We start from the raw sequence: 16,456 nt of genomic DNA on the forward strand, positions 1-16,456 counted from the left end.
ATTAACTAATACTTTAAAGACACACGTTGATATTTGTCAAAGTTAAAATAACAAACGATTAAGAATGAAAATAGTTTTTTTTTTATTAAAGATTATACCACTTAATACTATTAATGTATTGAACTTTGTAATATATTATATTTTTAATAAAAAAATGTTATATATATATATTTATCTTGTGATTTTAACATATATTAAATAATTATTTTTAAAAAATTTAAAATAAATTATAAGGATTAAGTTTAATATAATTAATAAATTTAAATATGATTTAACATAGAATAATTTTTAGAGAAATATTTTATGAACACTTGAAGAGGATACAATTTAAGTGTTACGTTTCTGTGTTTTAAGATGTATTTTTAGAATATATATATATATATATATATATATATATATATATGTATGTATGATAAAAATAATTATGTACGATATTACATATAATATAAAATTTTAATTGTGTACATAAGAAAGTTATAACTTTTGATTCATGAGACCTATTTAACGTAAAACTCTATTGTTGACTATTTTTCCAAGGAAAAAATAGTCATGTGGGGGAAGGTTACACGTACTTGCGAAAAAGATTTGAAAAGCATTGCCTAGATAATAACTATTAACAAATTTGAAATGGTATATATGTATTTCAATATATATATATATATATATATATATATATATATATATGTGTGTGTGAAATTCTACAATTTTTTTCAAACATAATACTATATGTACTAGATAAAAATCAACTTGGTCCAACTTGTACGAAAAGAAAATTGAGTATCTATTATATCGAATAGGCCGGATACTCCTCGTCGGGATTAAAAGGTAATTAACTCAATTAAGGGTAATAATTAAGATATTATTTACTTTAAATAACGAGTTAAAATGAAGACTGACTCGACAGACCCATTATAGTGCCTACATAAGGAAGGTAAAAGTACAGGTAAATGGTTGAGTTTTCATTATTAAATAGCATTTATTGCTCAGAACCAAATCTTGACTTCAACATCAGAGTGCTTTTTGCAGGTACTCTCTCACGTCAACAATGGCTAAAGAAACGTCAGCGCGTCAGAACAGAGACTTGAAGACCCGGATTACCTTAACAGGAACAATATACAATGTGTTATATTTTAAAGTTTAAATATACGTGAAATTAAATTTCTTACTTACATAAAAAAATTGTAAAAATATTTCTGACTCAATTATTTATAATATATTATTTAATATAATTCAGAACAGATTTACTCATTGAAGAATGAAAATAATTTTTTTTTGTAATATGTTACTAACAAGAAACAGCCATCTTATTTAATATAACTTTATTGTAATTTCTAACAAAAAATTATTTATTGATTTTTACCAATTACTTTAAAGATAAAATTTTCATTTTAAATATAAAATTAATTATTATAATAATATTATATATATATATATATATATATATATTTTAAGGGTTGTTTTGACTTGTATTTAACTTGAATATGATTCTCTCTGATGAAGAATAGTTACGAATCAAAAGTTATTTTTAGCCATCATTATTTACTTATTTACTCCATTGCTTTTGTAAATTGTGGACTTTTGACAAGTTTCTTTCAAATTTTTAAATCTATTATCATTAATATTTTGTTGATAAGTACTTTTACTTTATTTGCATAAAAATTGGATTCAAATTTTTTTATAGTTTTAGCGTTTCTAATTTAAATTTGCTTAAAATAAGTAAATTTTGAAAAAGAGTTAGAGAGAGGCTGATCAAGATTTGCTTTCTCTAAAATGTGGTTGGCAACTTTTATAAAATAAAAAAGTCATTAAAAATTATTCATTATTTATCACACCAACGGTCCAAACTACCGATGATATAAATTTGCTGGTTGTTATTTTTCGTTAATTAGAGGGTGAGTAAAAACATTTAATTATATAATATATACTTAAAATTAGAAAACGTACTTGGGATCTGCGTTGGATTAACGCTGATCAAACTGAACATGCAATCTACCCACATCTTCACCTCTCTTTTTTATTTTCTCTATTTTTTATTTGTTGGCTTCTAATTTGAAAATATGGGGTTAATTAAAAAGAAAAAAGGAAAGCATAAAGCTGGAAAAAAAAAGGAAAAGAAAATACTGATTTCTGAAACCACAAACAACGATGCAAAAGTCAGATACCAAACTCCGAAAATTCTTATTGATCAAACGTTTAACAAATAATAACATCATGAGCTTGTATGGTTAAACAGAATGAACAACACATTTGGAGAATGGCTACAATGGACACATGACAGTTGACGTTTGATCACATGAAATTTGCACTTAGTCATCAAATTTGTCTAATTCCAACTCGGAGACAACTGAGGAACATTGTGGATCAGCTGTCTGTGTCATGAACCCAAGGGGATTGGCATAGCGAGCCAAGGAAGAGACACCCATGTTGGTGGTCAACAGAATTCTATCAGACTTGATTGTCATGCTACTCTTGCACTTCCCTTCAGTAGGTGCCTCAGCAGTCACCATACATCTCTCTTCCTCGTGATCACCATCCACAGGAATGCTATATTTGCCATTTGCGTCGGTTTTGGCCTCCTTCACCAATATCACGTTATCACTTTCTTCCTTCGTGCATTGCAAAGTAATCTTCACATCTGCATATACATATATAAAAAGTTATCAAAAAGTGTAAGCGTTAAGTATGGCACTTTTTATCATCAGATTTGATCAACTCGTATAGATATATTAAAGAAAAAGTGTGTGTTGATTGTTTACCTGCCAATGGGTAGCTAAGTCTGGACTCGAATTCGAAGCGGCAAGGATCACAATAAATCTTGCCTTCAACGAAAAACGTATCATTGGAATCAGCAGGTGTGTTACGAGCCAATGCAGAAGAGAAACAGAAAGCAGAAACAAGGAGGGCAACGGCAAATGACTTTTCCATTGTAATTTGGTAAATGTTAATGGTTAATGGTTAATGATATTCCTCCCCTTGTGATGAGAGAAAGGGATGCCATCAAATGGTTTTATAGGTGCATGCATCAAACTTAGTCCATTAACTTGTGTGGTAGTTATGGGGTTCCCTATATTTAGAGGGAGAATGACTATTTCTCCTTTTGCTTTTCTTCCACCCGTTTTGTTGAGGTGTACAACTAATTCAGAAAAACCTTAGGAGCCCTTCTTCCAAATTTAGTAAACTATTAGGTTCATTTGCTATGTTATTTGGAAAAATAAAAATCATAATACTATTATTGTAATTGTAAAAAATATATTAAAGGTATGTTTGGCAAAACTAACAACTAGTTCATCAAAGTTAGAAAAAACTAATTATTAAGTTAACTGATAAATATAAAATAGTAAATAAGAATATTATAACTAAAAAATCCAAATTTAAATTTTAGCAATTATATTTTTGTTAAAAATATTTTTTATATTTTAATTTATAAAAACTATTTATCATCTTGAACTTGAGATGATAAAATTTTAATTTTAATCCTATATTTATAAGTATTTTATCATAAAAAATTAATAACTTTGTTAAAATAATAAATCCGAAAATTTCTTGTGAAGCTCTAAAATAAAGAATGAACCTTAAAATTTTTTATGTTGAGATTGTTGCTTGCAACATAATCACTCTAATACAAGTGTTTAGATGTTGTTAGATGTTGCAAGAAAAAAAGAAAAGAGAGAAAGAGAAAAAAAAAACTAAAAACATGTTTGTTTCTCTTTTTAAAAATAATTTTTTATTTTAAAAAAAGAAATAAAACATTCCAAATTTAAAGTTTTTTTGGTAAAATTAAATATTTAAAATAATTAAATAATGGAGCAATGATGAGTTAGAGTTATGATATTTAGCTTATTATTTACAGAACGTTAGAAATTAATTCTAAACATTTTTAAAATATCAAAGAATAAATCTTAACAAATTTTTTAAAAACTACTTTCATAGAGTAATACACTTGTAGAAACAAAAAGAAATATAATTAAACTTTTAAAATATTATTTTCCATCTTAATTTTTTAACTTATTCTTTCCCAACTCAAGATTCTAATGTTAGATTCATTCGCTAAACAATTTATTTGATTTAATTTATATTTTAAAATAAGTTAAGTAAGGATAGAATGAGTTTGATTTTTCAAATTAAATTTTTTAACATTATAATAAAAATAGGTATTTTTTATATTTTTTTAATTTTTACACGTATAAATTCAGTAAATATCAATATTAAATCTTAACATTAATAAAATTAGTTATATAGGTAATGAAGAAAGCTGTACTAGAATATGTTGCTCTGTAGTTGAGGAATTTAAATTCTGTGAATCCAGTTTTTGCAAGGCTGTACACAACCATTGAAGCAAAAAAGGTGTCACTCATCATGAGGAAATTGACATATAATATACTTACCCACTACCATGATTCGTTGAAGAGACATGAGGAATATTGTGTGGTATTGTTTTTATAAATCAGAACTGTTATATAACACGCTTACAGCTTACCTACTACCACGATTCATTGGAAAATAATATTGACATATTTGTCCGTGTAACATTACTTTTCTCCACCTTGTTCATGATTTTCATTGACATTATGGTCATTTTTGGCTAGTCCCAGTATTTTCTTGTCGTGTAGGAATTTGACAAGGTCTTGAAGGGGGTCTATAGCATCGATACTCTTTGTTAACTCTCCTGCAATTTCTGCTGGTGTCACATTCACTTCTCTTAGAAGCCCTTCGATTAGTTCAAAGAGTTTGTGTTGTGAAATTCCAAGGTAATTGAAGGCCAATTGCTCAAAAGCAGAAAAAGTGCAGTATGACAAGTGAAAATGCATGTCCATTCGGCCAGGCCTTAGCAGAGCTGGATCAAGCCTTTCTTTGTGATTGGTTGTGAAAACAATGATGCGTTCCTCTCCACAGCATGACCAAAGACCATCTATAACATTCAATAGTCCTGAAAGTGTCACCTGTTGGTTGGAAAATTATGAACAAATTAACATTAGACAAAGTTGAAATCATGTAACCATTTACAAAGTCTTGGAAATAATGTTCTCAACTTCTTGAACTTGACATGACCAAAAGAGTATTATGTGCTAAGTGACAGTTCTAGTTTGGTACGAGAACTTTTTTTTTTAATTTTAAGTGACAACTGACAAGCTTAAAAATTAGAAGGCATAAATGTTGGATTCTTATATTTAATACGAATAATTCGAAAAATATTTATTAAAAACAAACATGTGTAAGAATGTCTTTTTAATTACGCTTCTCAACAAAATATTCCTCTGAAAGAGGTGATAAGATTTCTAGGAAAGCAGAAAAGTTATAATCATATTCATCAAAATATTTTTAAGAATATCTATTAAATACATTTATAATATTCCTAAAAATATTATTTCATAAAACATGATCCCAAAGGTCATAATTTTCAGAAATGAAAAAAGATTATACATGGCAAATGCCTTCTTAAATGATTGTTAATATGGACAGAAATGGATCGGATGCACAAAGATTGAAATATATCTTAAATAGATTAATCTTCGTTACCTTCTAAATATTTTCTACTTTAGTGTATCCCTTTGGCTGTTTGGTATAAAAGTCCAGACTGAACATTTTAGATGAATTATATATTATAAAAAAACACAAACCTTATTGTCTTCATTTTTAACTGCTTCCTTTTGTTCTTGTCGGTTCTGCAGCTTTATGGTGCAATCAATATCCTCAATCACAAGTATGGAACGGTTGCACATGCCAAGGATCAAATTCTTCAAGTCCTTATTATCATGGACAACGGTGAGATCCAAATCATAGATATCATAGTTGAGATAATTGGCCATGGCTGCAATAAGACTAGACTTGCCAGTGCCAGGAGGGCCATACAAAAGGTAACCACGTTTCCAAGCTTTTCCAGTTCTTACATAGAACTCTTTACCCTTCACAAACTTGTCCAAATCATTCACCACTTTCCTTTTAAGCTCAGCATCAATTGCAAGAGTTTTGAAAGTCATAGGGTGATCAAATGTAACACCATGTCCATTCCAATAACAATCATATTCAATTGTGTGAAGTTTCACTGCCATGTTCTCTTGTTTAATAGCCTTGGCTTTCTCCAACACAAATGGTAAATATGAATTGAATATCTTCTCTTTGTGTTTCTTGTGAAAGCTTAGCTCATAGGATCTTACTTCTGACCTTAAAGAGGCATTCATGTCATTAGAATGTCTAGTACCATTAGACTCAACAACTTCACAGCTAAGTTTCCACCTTACTTGAACTCCTTCATACTCATCACTCACTTCTTCATTTCTATCTACACTGAATGCTAGATTTTTATCATCCTCAGATTTGCTTGCTTTAACTCTTAGAGCAGAGAGAGTGGCTTTAGTGCCTAGATAGACTTGTGCCCCCTCAAAAACTTGGTTTCTAGACATCCCTTGAAATTCTTCAACCACAATGGTGAGTTGAGAGGAAAATTTATGAGAAAGATAATGGATTTGGGAGGAAAAAAATTCTTGGACTTCAAGAGGAATGAAGTCTTTGGTAATGCTTCTGATTAGCATAGCTGAGGCTGCAAGAGATGCCACTGCAGATATAAGTGCAGTACTATTTGACATGAATTTTCTGTTTGGCAAAATGTTGGACATGGTTTTGATTGTGTGTGAGATTTTTGAACGTGTAAACAGACACTAAATGAAAGAAGGGGTGATACTAGGCAAATTGTTCACAAATGAAGCTTGTTTGGAGGTTGAAGTATGTACTATGCTTAGTTTAGTATTCAACTTTATAGTAAAGATTAGGACCTATGTTCACTTTTTTTGGGTTGTCAAGTCACCAAGACATTTCTATGAAACCTCTTTCATTTTTCCTGGGTAGGGCCTATCATGTATAATGACATTTTCAGTTGGAAATTTCAGCTTCATTTCCTTCTATGTGAGGGTTGGCTTTATCAAAAGACCAAAGCAAGGGCCTTGACTAAAATATTTTGGGGTCCCATAATTTTATAACTGTGCAATTAATAATGTTAAAAATAAAAATAAAAATTGTTAATGATTTGATATTTCCAGACCTTTACTTTTAAAATTAAGTGTTTCTCATTTTTTACATTTCTATTAATTCTTAGTTAATTATCTAATTTTCATTCAAATATGAAAAAAAATCAAGATAGTTAATATAATATACAAAATGTCATTTTCTTTCTTCTTTAATTGGTATATAATCTAATCATATGTTATAAAGCTAAACCATCGCTTAAAAATGAGAGGGCTTTTAAGAGTATTTTGTTTTTTAAATTAAGTCACGTAACTTTTTCTACATTGATTATTAAATTTTAAATTTTATAATTTTTTTCTTTTAAATGATATTACTTAAATTAAATAATTCTAATTTAAAATTATTTTAAAATTTGATTCTCGATACACTATGTTTGTAAAAATAAATAAATAAATAAATAAATAAAACTAATTTTTAGTTAAAATATATCAACTAATTTATTAAATTAGAGATATTTAATAAAATTAGATATTGAATTGATAGATAGATATTAAATGATATAAAATAATTTGCTTATATATTTTTTATTTCTAGACAAACAATTTTTTTAGGCACTTATAGTTTAGATCTTTCGAGTTAATTTTGAGCTCCTATAATTTTTGTTTGAAAATAAATGTTTTATTAAAAATTAAATTAAATAGGATAATAATTAAAATAAGTAGTATAGTATTATAAGAGATGGTAAACGATAAATTTAATAAAGTATAGATGCTAAAAATTATAAAAAAATAAAAACTCAAGCAATATAACTTGTTTATCATATGCATTTATTTTGATCAAACAAGTCTATAAATTATGTTATTCATTTTATATCAAATTAAAGATATGTCTTTTTAATATATAATTTTAAATTTAAATTCTAGTAAATATATTTAATTAAATACTCAACGAATGGGTTTTATTCGAGTTTTACTTGACTTAAATAAAATTATCTCTATCAAAGAACTCTGTAGTTTAAACAAAAAAGAATAACAATTAAATATATTTTTATGTAAATTAAAATTTAAGATTGTCATATTATAATTTTAGAGAATTTTAATTTTAAAAATTTTAATTTTAATAAGAAATTATGTGTTTTAATTTAAATAATTTATTTTGATGATATTTTATCAGTTTCAAAAGTATTATCTCTTAATTTATTTATTTTTAATAAATATCAATTATTATTAATAAATATATACTATTTATTTATTTCTTATTTACAATTTTAATTAAATTTAAAAATATCATGCAATGCACGAATGTTTTTAGTAGATTTTTATTTTCTCATGACTTTGAGATTTCCATTGATTCTCAATCATTTCTCCCCTTTCTAATTAACCAACAGTGAATATATTTATTGTTTCACAAAGTAAATGTATTTATTTAAAACAAATATTTTTTTCCCCTAGTTTTTGAATCAAATGAGACATTGACCTGTTCTTGCTAAATGCTACTCTTTCCACGAAGCTTTCAATTTACAACTTTTTATGGGAAGGTTGATAAAAAGGTGGGCTGCCTTCTCGCCGAAAGTTTTTCCATTCACTATTTCCTGTCGAAGCTCTTTTCAAGAGTGCCGCTCAAGTAAGGGTAAATTGGTCTATTTAAGCTTAAGTTTTTGTAAAATCTATTTAATGTCTTCAATATTAAATAGATTAATTATATCACACTCCCCATTATAAAATATCAATTTCTCATAAAGAAAAAAGTGAGGTGCAGAGTGTATTGCTGATATTATTATCTGGTTAATAGCTGAGCCATTGGTCATTTGGTTTTGTGGAAGCATAAAGTAATAAAAATTAATTTATCCTAAAACAGCTATCATGGTAAGTTTGTGAAATTTGATCAATTTTATATCATAACTTTTCTTCTCCTATTTCATGATCTTCCTTTATATTCTGTTCAATTTGAGTCTTGCCCTGCAACATTTTCTTCTTGTAGAGGAATTTGACAATGTCTTGTAAGCACTCTCCAACATCAGCAACCTTTATTAGCTCTCCTGCAATTTCAGCTGGAGTCACTTGAACTTCATTTAGAAGCCCTTCAATCTGTTCAAAGAGTTTGTGTTGAGAAATTCCAAGGTAATTGAAGGCCAATTGCTCAAAAGCAGAAAAGTTGCAGTATGACAAGTGAACATGCATGTCCATTCGGCCAGGCCTTAGCAGAGCTGGATCAAGTCTTTCTTTGTGATTGGTTGTAAAAATAATGATGCGTTCCTCCCCACAGCATGACCAAAGACCATCTATAACGTTCAGAAGTCCTGAAAGTGTCACCTGTTCAATAATGATAAACAAACATGAGACAAAATCACAATTATGTCACCAGTTACAAAGTCCTGGTAACTAAATAACTTGTTTATTTTTAATATAAATTTGGATTGAACAAAATAGTATGCAGTTGCGAGCATGTGGATGATGTTAACTTGGTGGCTAGATGGATGCATACATTGAAATGTAAGGTTTGAATACATTTTTCTCCCCATAACTTATTTCCATTTATTTAGACCCTTTATTTCAAAAGTTTAAGTTTTATATCTCTAGTCTCACTGTTTTAGGTTCTGGAGTCTATAGTTTCATTCTATTTAGGTTTAGTCTTTACTTTAATGTAACAACTGTTTTGATGGTTGTCTCTTGAAAGCTATATGTTATGACGAAAATTTTTATCAATGAACTTCCTTAAACACATTTTTTAATGCATTCCTAGTAATGGATCACGTTTTTAAAAATCAAAATACTTATTCAATAAATTAATTTTTGAAGAATATGTCATTACTATTTCTCATATAATCTCACATTGTTTATAGCAAAAACTAAAACCTCAAAATAAATCTTCAGGGACCAAAAATGTATCTAAACCCAAACATATCTTTATAATACTCATACTTATTGTTATTATCCATATATACTCTGTCTCTTTGTAATGAAAAGATTGAGACAAAGCTTTTGAGATGAATGGCATGTTTGAATAGAAACACAGACCTTATTGTCTCCATTTTGAGATGCATCCTCAGCTTCTTCTCGGTTCTGAAGCTTTATACTACAGTCAATATCCTCAATCACAAGTATAGAACGGTTGGACATGCCAAGGATCAATTTCTTTAATTCATTATTGTCATTGATAACCGTAAGATCCAAGTCATATATATCATAGTTGAGATGACATGCCATAGCAGCAATAAGACTAGACTTGCCAGTGCCAGGAGGACCATACAAAAGGTAACCACGTTTCCAAGTTTTGCCAGTTCTTTTATAGAACTCTTTTCCCTTCACAAACTTGTCTAAGTCATTCACCACTTCCCTCTTAAGCTCTCCATCAATTGCAAGAGTTTTGAAAGTCATGGGATGATCAAATTTGACACCATTTTGATCCCAATAACATCCATAATCAATCGTGTGAAGCTTCACTGCCATGTTCTCTTCTTTGATAGCCTTGGCTCTCTCCAAAATATATGGCAAATATGAAGTGAAGATTTTCTCCTTGTGTTTCTTGTGAAAGCTTAGCTCATAGTACCTTATTTCTGACCTTAAAGAAGCATTCATATCATGATGACTATTACTAGAAGACTCAGTATGTATGCATATAAATTTCCACCTTACTTTTACGCCTTCAAATTCATCATTCACTTCTTCATCTCTATCTACACCAAATGATAACTTTTTATCATTCTCTGATTTGCTTGCTTTAACCCTGTGTGCTGAGAGAGTGGCTTTATTTCCTAGAAAGGCTTCTGCAGCCTCAAAAACTTGGTTTTTGGACATCCCTTGAAATTCTTCAATGACAATAGTGAGTTGGGTAGAGAATTGACGAGAAAGATTGTGAATTCCTGAATGAAAAAAGTCTATGACTTGATGAGGAATGAATTCATTGGCGATGCTTCGCATCAGCATAGCCGAGGCTGCAAGAGAGGCCACAGCAGATAATATTGTCTTGCTATTGGTATTGGACATGATTTTGGTTAAATGGAAATTTGGGTGATACAAAGTATAAACAAATTATTCAAAAATGGCTTTTGTTTGGACCTTGTATTAGATTATCTCAAGCTTATTATCTAAATATTGGAGTATTCACTATATATAGTACGTAGCTAGACTATTTTTGGGGGGGTCAAAGTACACAACTAGACTAATTATCTCTCGTTTGGGTTGTTGATGATGGACTTTGACATGTTTCCGACGCGTACTGACATTTTCGTTTTGAAATTTTCAGATTTATTTCACTCCATGATCAAGATGCTTGCAACCGAAGCTTTCCAAGTGATGGGTAGAAAGCACAGGTTCAATTCTGCCATTAGCAAATTTTTATTGTAGTTTGAAACAAATAATGCTCTTCCGACGTACATATTCAACGTGCTTTGAATTCATTTATTTAGATAAAATAAATAAACGAACTATGCAGACACCCCGTTTGACATTTATTTGTTTCAAAGGTTCGACATTTCTTGTGGACGACCAGATCAAGAAGTCTTGAATCTTTCTCATGCCAACTTTCGATAAAAAAAAATAAAAATTAAAAAGGTCATTGTACAAAATTTAACATCTCTATGTTCATAAACTTTTAGGTAAAATTAAAATCCACATTTGATAAAAATAAATAAATATTAACTTGTATGCTTTATAAATTGAATAGATTTCAGAAAAATTAATGGGTAAAAAATATTGAGATTCTTTTTTTATGTTTTAAATTATTTTATACGTCTTTCTTCATATTATTATAAGTAGAGGATTAACCTGAAATTATTGTTTTAATAAAATGACACAATAAAATATGGCAATATTAGGGCTGGCTCTACGATCAGTTTTTCAATAGAATAAAAATAGTGAAATCATGCATTGCAAATCAATGGTGTTTCTGTCCCAGACATGAATAAAACTGGCCAAAAATAGCATACAAATGAAGCAGATGTTTCAAATATGCTGTCACTCGGAAATAACAACAATAACTCAAAGTTGATGAGGTGCAGTGCATCATTCATATAGAGGCTTCACTACAGTGGAGAAAATATGCTTGTGAGAAAAATTGATATATCAATCTTATAGTTATGACAGAATGATGGGTTAGCGGCCCAACTCATCTTCTCCTTGACCACTCCTGGCTGTGCATTCCATTTTTTGGTCCTCTGAAATGGAAAATTAGATCCTCAACTAGTTAAATCAAAGAACTTCTATTAAAAGTTTAGTTACCAAAAATTATCATATATCCATAATAGGACCAATAAGGAGCAACTGAATCTTGGTAAAAGAGATGATGAAAACTTAAAGCGCTGTTTGGTTTCAGGAAATGTCTTCTGTTTTCATTTTCTATTTTTATTCTGTTTCTGATTTCAAAGACTTGTACAGGAAACACAAGGAAAATAATATTTATCATTTTTCACTGTTTCCTGTACAAATCTTAAAAAACAAGAAATAAAATGAAAACAAGATAGCAGTGAAAATAAAAAACGTTTTCAGAAACCAAGTAGGCCTTAAAATTTTCAAATGTGAAGAGGAATAGGCATAAAAAACCAATTGATCAGCAATTATGGGAACCTCAAAATCCTTTGAATCTTAAAGAAATGGAAGTTGTATTACGCATGAGTTCTATATCTTACCATCATCTTCTGGGATATCAGAAGTCCATAAAGTAAGGTTATCTCTCAACAGCTGCATAATCAAGGTACTGTCCTTGTAAGATTCCTCATTTAGGGAATCCAGCTCTGAGACGGCATCATCAAAGGCTTGCTTTGCAAGGTGGCAGGCCCTGGAAACGAGTTACACAAAGTAAGGATCTGTCACTATGCCCTTTCTATCACCGGCACAACTATTTCCACATACCTTTCAGGTGAATTCATTATCTCATAATAAAACACAGAGAAATTTAGAGCCAGACCCAAACGAATGGGATGTGTAGATTGTAGTTCACTCTCGGCAGTGGTAGAAGCTGTCTGCAAATAATCATAACTCAGAAGCTTTAGTCTGTGCTGGAAATTTGAAGTAACAATATTGAGGAATAACAAAATAAACATTAGACGAGTAGCATAACATGAAAAACTGATGCAAACTCCAAGGACATATTATTGGTCATAAGCAACAGGCGTCTATGAACTTTAGAAGCAAGAAAGGCAATTCCTCAAATTCACAAAAACAAACTGCAACAGTACAGAGATCACAATACTTAACATACCACAGAGGAAAAAGCTCCTGTAAACTGAGCTTGTCAATAAAGTGCACAAGTAAGGGCGTATCCATGCTTCATTTAATTTATATTAAATCATATTTTAATGCATTAAAATTTAATGGTGAGTACACCCTTGGCCTTGTGCACTTTACAGACCTCATGTTAGAACAGATTTTTCCTACCACAGGAAGATTGATGAATAAAGCTACAGATATTTGATATTTTCATTCAATACAGATTTAATACAATGGACCATAAAACAGTTTAGAAGTTCAAAATTTTAACTTCCAGTCCCAAATGATGCACATGTATTTTGTAGTGGGCACTGAATATAAGCAGGTGAAACTGTATGGAACAATGTATGCTAAGAAATTAAAAGTGCACCAGCAACTTCGTATACTAAGAAGTGCCCCAGCAACTATGTATACTAACTCTGCACCCCAAATTATTCAGGTTGACACAGTAAAGTGGTCACTAGCATATAAAGCTGAATATTATGCAGGGAGATTGTCACCTAATAGGAAAGAGTATGCAACAGATGACCCTATAAATTACTGCCCTCCCAACCACAAATCCTCCCAAATAAATGTTCTTTTTCCATCTGCCTCTTCTTAAGTTTTTAAGACCTTCATAATTTACATTGGAGCTCAATTTTCAGAGACTGCAAATACCTTTCTATATTATGCTGATTCCTATTCCAAGATTCAAGATATCGGCTGAACATCTATGTTTTCATACTGAATGTAAACAAATGATTCATTTGAAAGAAACAAAAGAATCTCCTCATTTTATCGTAGAAAGGGAACAAAATCCTTAATTTTGTATCCTTCAAACAATTAAGATGGGAAGAGAAATTACAAGTTGTAAAATCTTCTACAATAGGTCAGGTCCCCATTCATAGGATAAAGAAAATCATGACAGGTTATAAAAAAGACATTGGCAATTGCATAGAAGCACAAAATTGTTAAGCATCTAATGAAAGATATTGCTCTCCTTCACAGGGCATACAAGTATTCATGCAGCTGGTTGTGCCCTCACAAAGCATAAAGAAAAATAGTTTTTCCACTCTTTTTCTCACAGAAGCATTGGAGTTCATCTGTTGAGAATTTAAATAGATATAATTCACTGGTCAAAAATATGGTATAAATCCCAATGAATCCCCCCAATGGAGGTAAGGAACCGTAGTCCATATATTAAGAATAGGTTAAAGTAGCAGCTAATGTACAGAAAAGAACTAATTCACGAGAGTTTATTAACATAAAACCTAATCCTAGAAAATATAGGGCACAAAGATGTCCAGATAAATTCTTAGGCCTAATAAAGGTCATGGCAAAAAAGGTATTCCCAAGTAGCAGCATCTTACGGGCCAGACTTCGAAGGAAACATCTCTACCTAACCTCCCAACACAAAGTTGTGAAAGGATGATAACCAGTCATATCACTAGCAGGTGATGTCCTTGAACTAGTAAACATCATCTACATTTTGTGCTAACATTGAAAAGTAGCAAAGTTCATCTCAACCTTGTAAGTAGCATTCTGGCAGGTACATAAGCATAAGGCAAATTCACTGTAAAGAGGTAACTAATCCTAATTAACATCAAGTGAATACCTGATATGCTTTAAGTGACTGATCTGCTACCTCTTTCTTTTCATTACCAGATTTGAATTCTGCTAAATACCGGTAATAGTCTCCTTTCCTGCATCCAAGCCAAAACTCTAAAAACAGTTTTGAAAGGCCAATACACACATGACCAACAAAAAGCACTTAAGAACATACATCTTGTAATAAAACACTGTGGACTCAGCAATATTAGTGGATGGAATAAGATGCTCATCTAAAACTATCATAATGTCTCTGCAAATGTTGGAGAGCTCCAACTCCACCTTCTGCCTGTAATCTCTGATACGCTTAACATACAACTCATTCCCTTTTGACTCCTCTTTCTGCTCTATTGATGATAAGATCCTCCATGAAGCTCTCCGAGACCCCACCACATTCTTGTACCCAACAGAGAACAAGTTTCTCTCTTCCACACTCAACTCAACGTCTAGCTTCGCCACTTTCTTCATGGCATCCACCATTTCTGCACACCACACCACTCCACCATTCAACACTCTTCAATCAAATTCCAAAACACATTACAATTTGCACACACACACACACACATGCATATATACCAGTACAAAATCCAAATTTTATTCTTTTTTCCCCAAATAATTGAGATGATGATGTGGGCATGTGAAAGTGCAGTAGCAAGTGAAAAAGGAGCGAGCTTTTGAGGAAAAATTGAAACTTTATGACAGTAAATGGTGTTATAAGGAAAACGAGAAAGTGTATAGCAGTAGAAGCTGCTGAAAACGTGATTGAAAGTGGAATGAAGCTAAAATGAGAGAATCAGAACAAGTGTTCACAGTGAGAGAGAGAGAGAGAGAGAGAGAACCATCGTAGCGTTCAGCTTGTTCTGCAAGCTTGGCAACATAGACGAAGTTGTCGCGGTCTTTGGAGGAAGCCATGGCTGATATGAGTTTGGAACTGGTTCCACTGTCTCTCTGCTCAGTGTGTTTGGGTTACTGTCACTGGTTAGAGAGAGAAAGTGGAACCACAAGTTAAGAGAATGGTAGATGCGGTTCTTACATTTTATAGGCAACCTGCTTTTGCCGGTCAGAGTCTATAAGAGATAGAGAGAGAGAGAGTGCGAGCCATGGTTTTAGAAAGGACTGAAATTAATCAAAATACTTTAGAGTTAACTCTTACATTGTTTAATAATTTAATATAAAAGATATTTTCATTAATTTAATAATTAAATTATAATTATTTATTATTTAAATTATTTGTATATAATTTTACTTAAATTTAAATTTTTTTATTTTTTATTTTTATATAATTTTTTAAAATATATGTTGAATTAATGTCAAACTTTATATACATTATTTATGTTATTAAAATTTTTAATTTAGCAATTATATTTATAATTAAATTATGAAAAGAAATTGAACAGTGTGTTGACGTTATCTTACTCCTCCTTTGTCAATTTTCATGTTAATAAAGTATTTTGAAAATATTAATTTATAATAGATTGCTCTAATTATGAATAAATTGATAATAATTATATAGATAAAATTTGTTGTTATTTTACAAACTACTATATATTATATACTTTTTTGTTATAATGGTGCAAGATTTTATTGAATTCATTGTATGAAATTAATTTATTTATTCAAATGTTCTGTATCAAACTTTATTACGTGAAAATTATTTTGAAATAACAATAATTATTAGTGTTGAACTCTTAAAAATATTTTGT

The 16,456-nt window shown here is 30.2% G+C and overlaps 4 protein-coding genes across 7 annotated transcripts; all 4 read right to left on the reverse strand.

The window, feature by feature from the left end:
• Positions 1–2,306: 2,306 nt before the first annotated feature.
• Positions 2,307–2,925, reverse strand: LOC113856466 (olee1-like protein). The gene is made up of 2 exons (XM_027488284.1): positions 2,757–2,925; positions 2,307–2,635 (listed from the first exon to the last, which is right to left on the reverse strand). Exons 1-2 carry the CDS (start codon positions 2,923–2,925, stop codon positions 2,307–2,309), a joined length of 498 nt encoding a protein of 165 aa, XP_027344085.1.
• Positions 2,926–4,529: 1,604 nt separating this feature from the next.
• Positions 4,530–6,614, reverse strand: LOC113855501 (AAA-ATPase At3g50940-like). The gene is made up of 2 exons (XM_027487146.1): positions 5,619–6,614; positions 4,530–4,940 (listed from the first exon to the last, which is right to left on the reverse strand). Exons 1-2 carry the CDS (start codon positions 6,612–6,614, stop codon positions 4,530–4,532), a joined length of 1,407 nt encoding a protein of 468 aa, XP_027342947.1.
• Positions 6,615–8,855: 2,241 nt separating this feature from the next.
• LOC113855502 (AAA-ATPase At3g50940-like) lies at positions 8,856–10,946 on the reverse strand. The gene is made up of 2 exons (XM_027487147.1): positions 9,978–10,946; positions 8,856–9,272 (listed from the first exon to the last, which is right to left on the reverse strand). The coding sequence occupies exons 1-2, from the start codon at positions 10,944–10,946 to the stop codon at positions 8,856–8,858; spliced, it is 1,386 nt and encodes a 461-aa protein (XP_027342948.1).
• Positions 10,947–11,800: 854 nt separating this feature from the next.
• Positions 11,801–15,797, reverse strand: LOC113853653 (14-3-3-like protein D). 4 transcript variants are annotated; one of them, XM_027484148.1, is made up of 7 exons: positions 15,593–15,776; positions 14,929–15,235; positions 14,761–14,848; positions 12,810–12,919; positions 12,587–12,735; positions 12,071–12,115; positions 11,801–11,988 (listed from the first exon to the last, which is right to left on the reverse strand). In XM_027484148.1, the coding sequence occupies exons 1-7, from the start codon at positions 15,663–15,665 to the stop codon at positions 11,984–11,986; spliced, it is 777 nt and encodes a 258-aa protein (XP_027339949.1). In that variant the 5' UTR covers positions 15,666–15,776; the 3' UTR covers positions 11,801–11,983. The 4 variants fall into 4 exon arrangements, with proteins under 4 accessions (XP_027339949.1, XP_027339947.1, XP_027339948.1 ...); XM_027484146.1 differs by having other exon boundaries at positions 11,802–12,115; positions 15,593–15,797; XM_027484147.1 differs by having other exon boundaries at positions 11,832–12,112.
• Between the last annotated feature and the right edge of the window lie 659 nt (positions 15,798–16,456).

Source organism: Abrus precatorius, unplaced genomic scaffold, assembly GCF_003935025.1.
Source record: "Abrus precatorius isolate BTA unplaced genomic scaffold, Abrus_2018 Scaffold11, whole genome shotgun sequence".
In the NCBI taxonomy this organism is placed as follows: Eukaryota; Viridiplantae; Streptophyta; class Magnoliopsida; order Fabales; family Fabaceae; genus Abrus; species Abrus precatorius.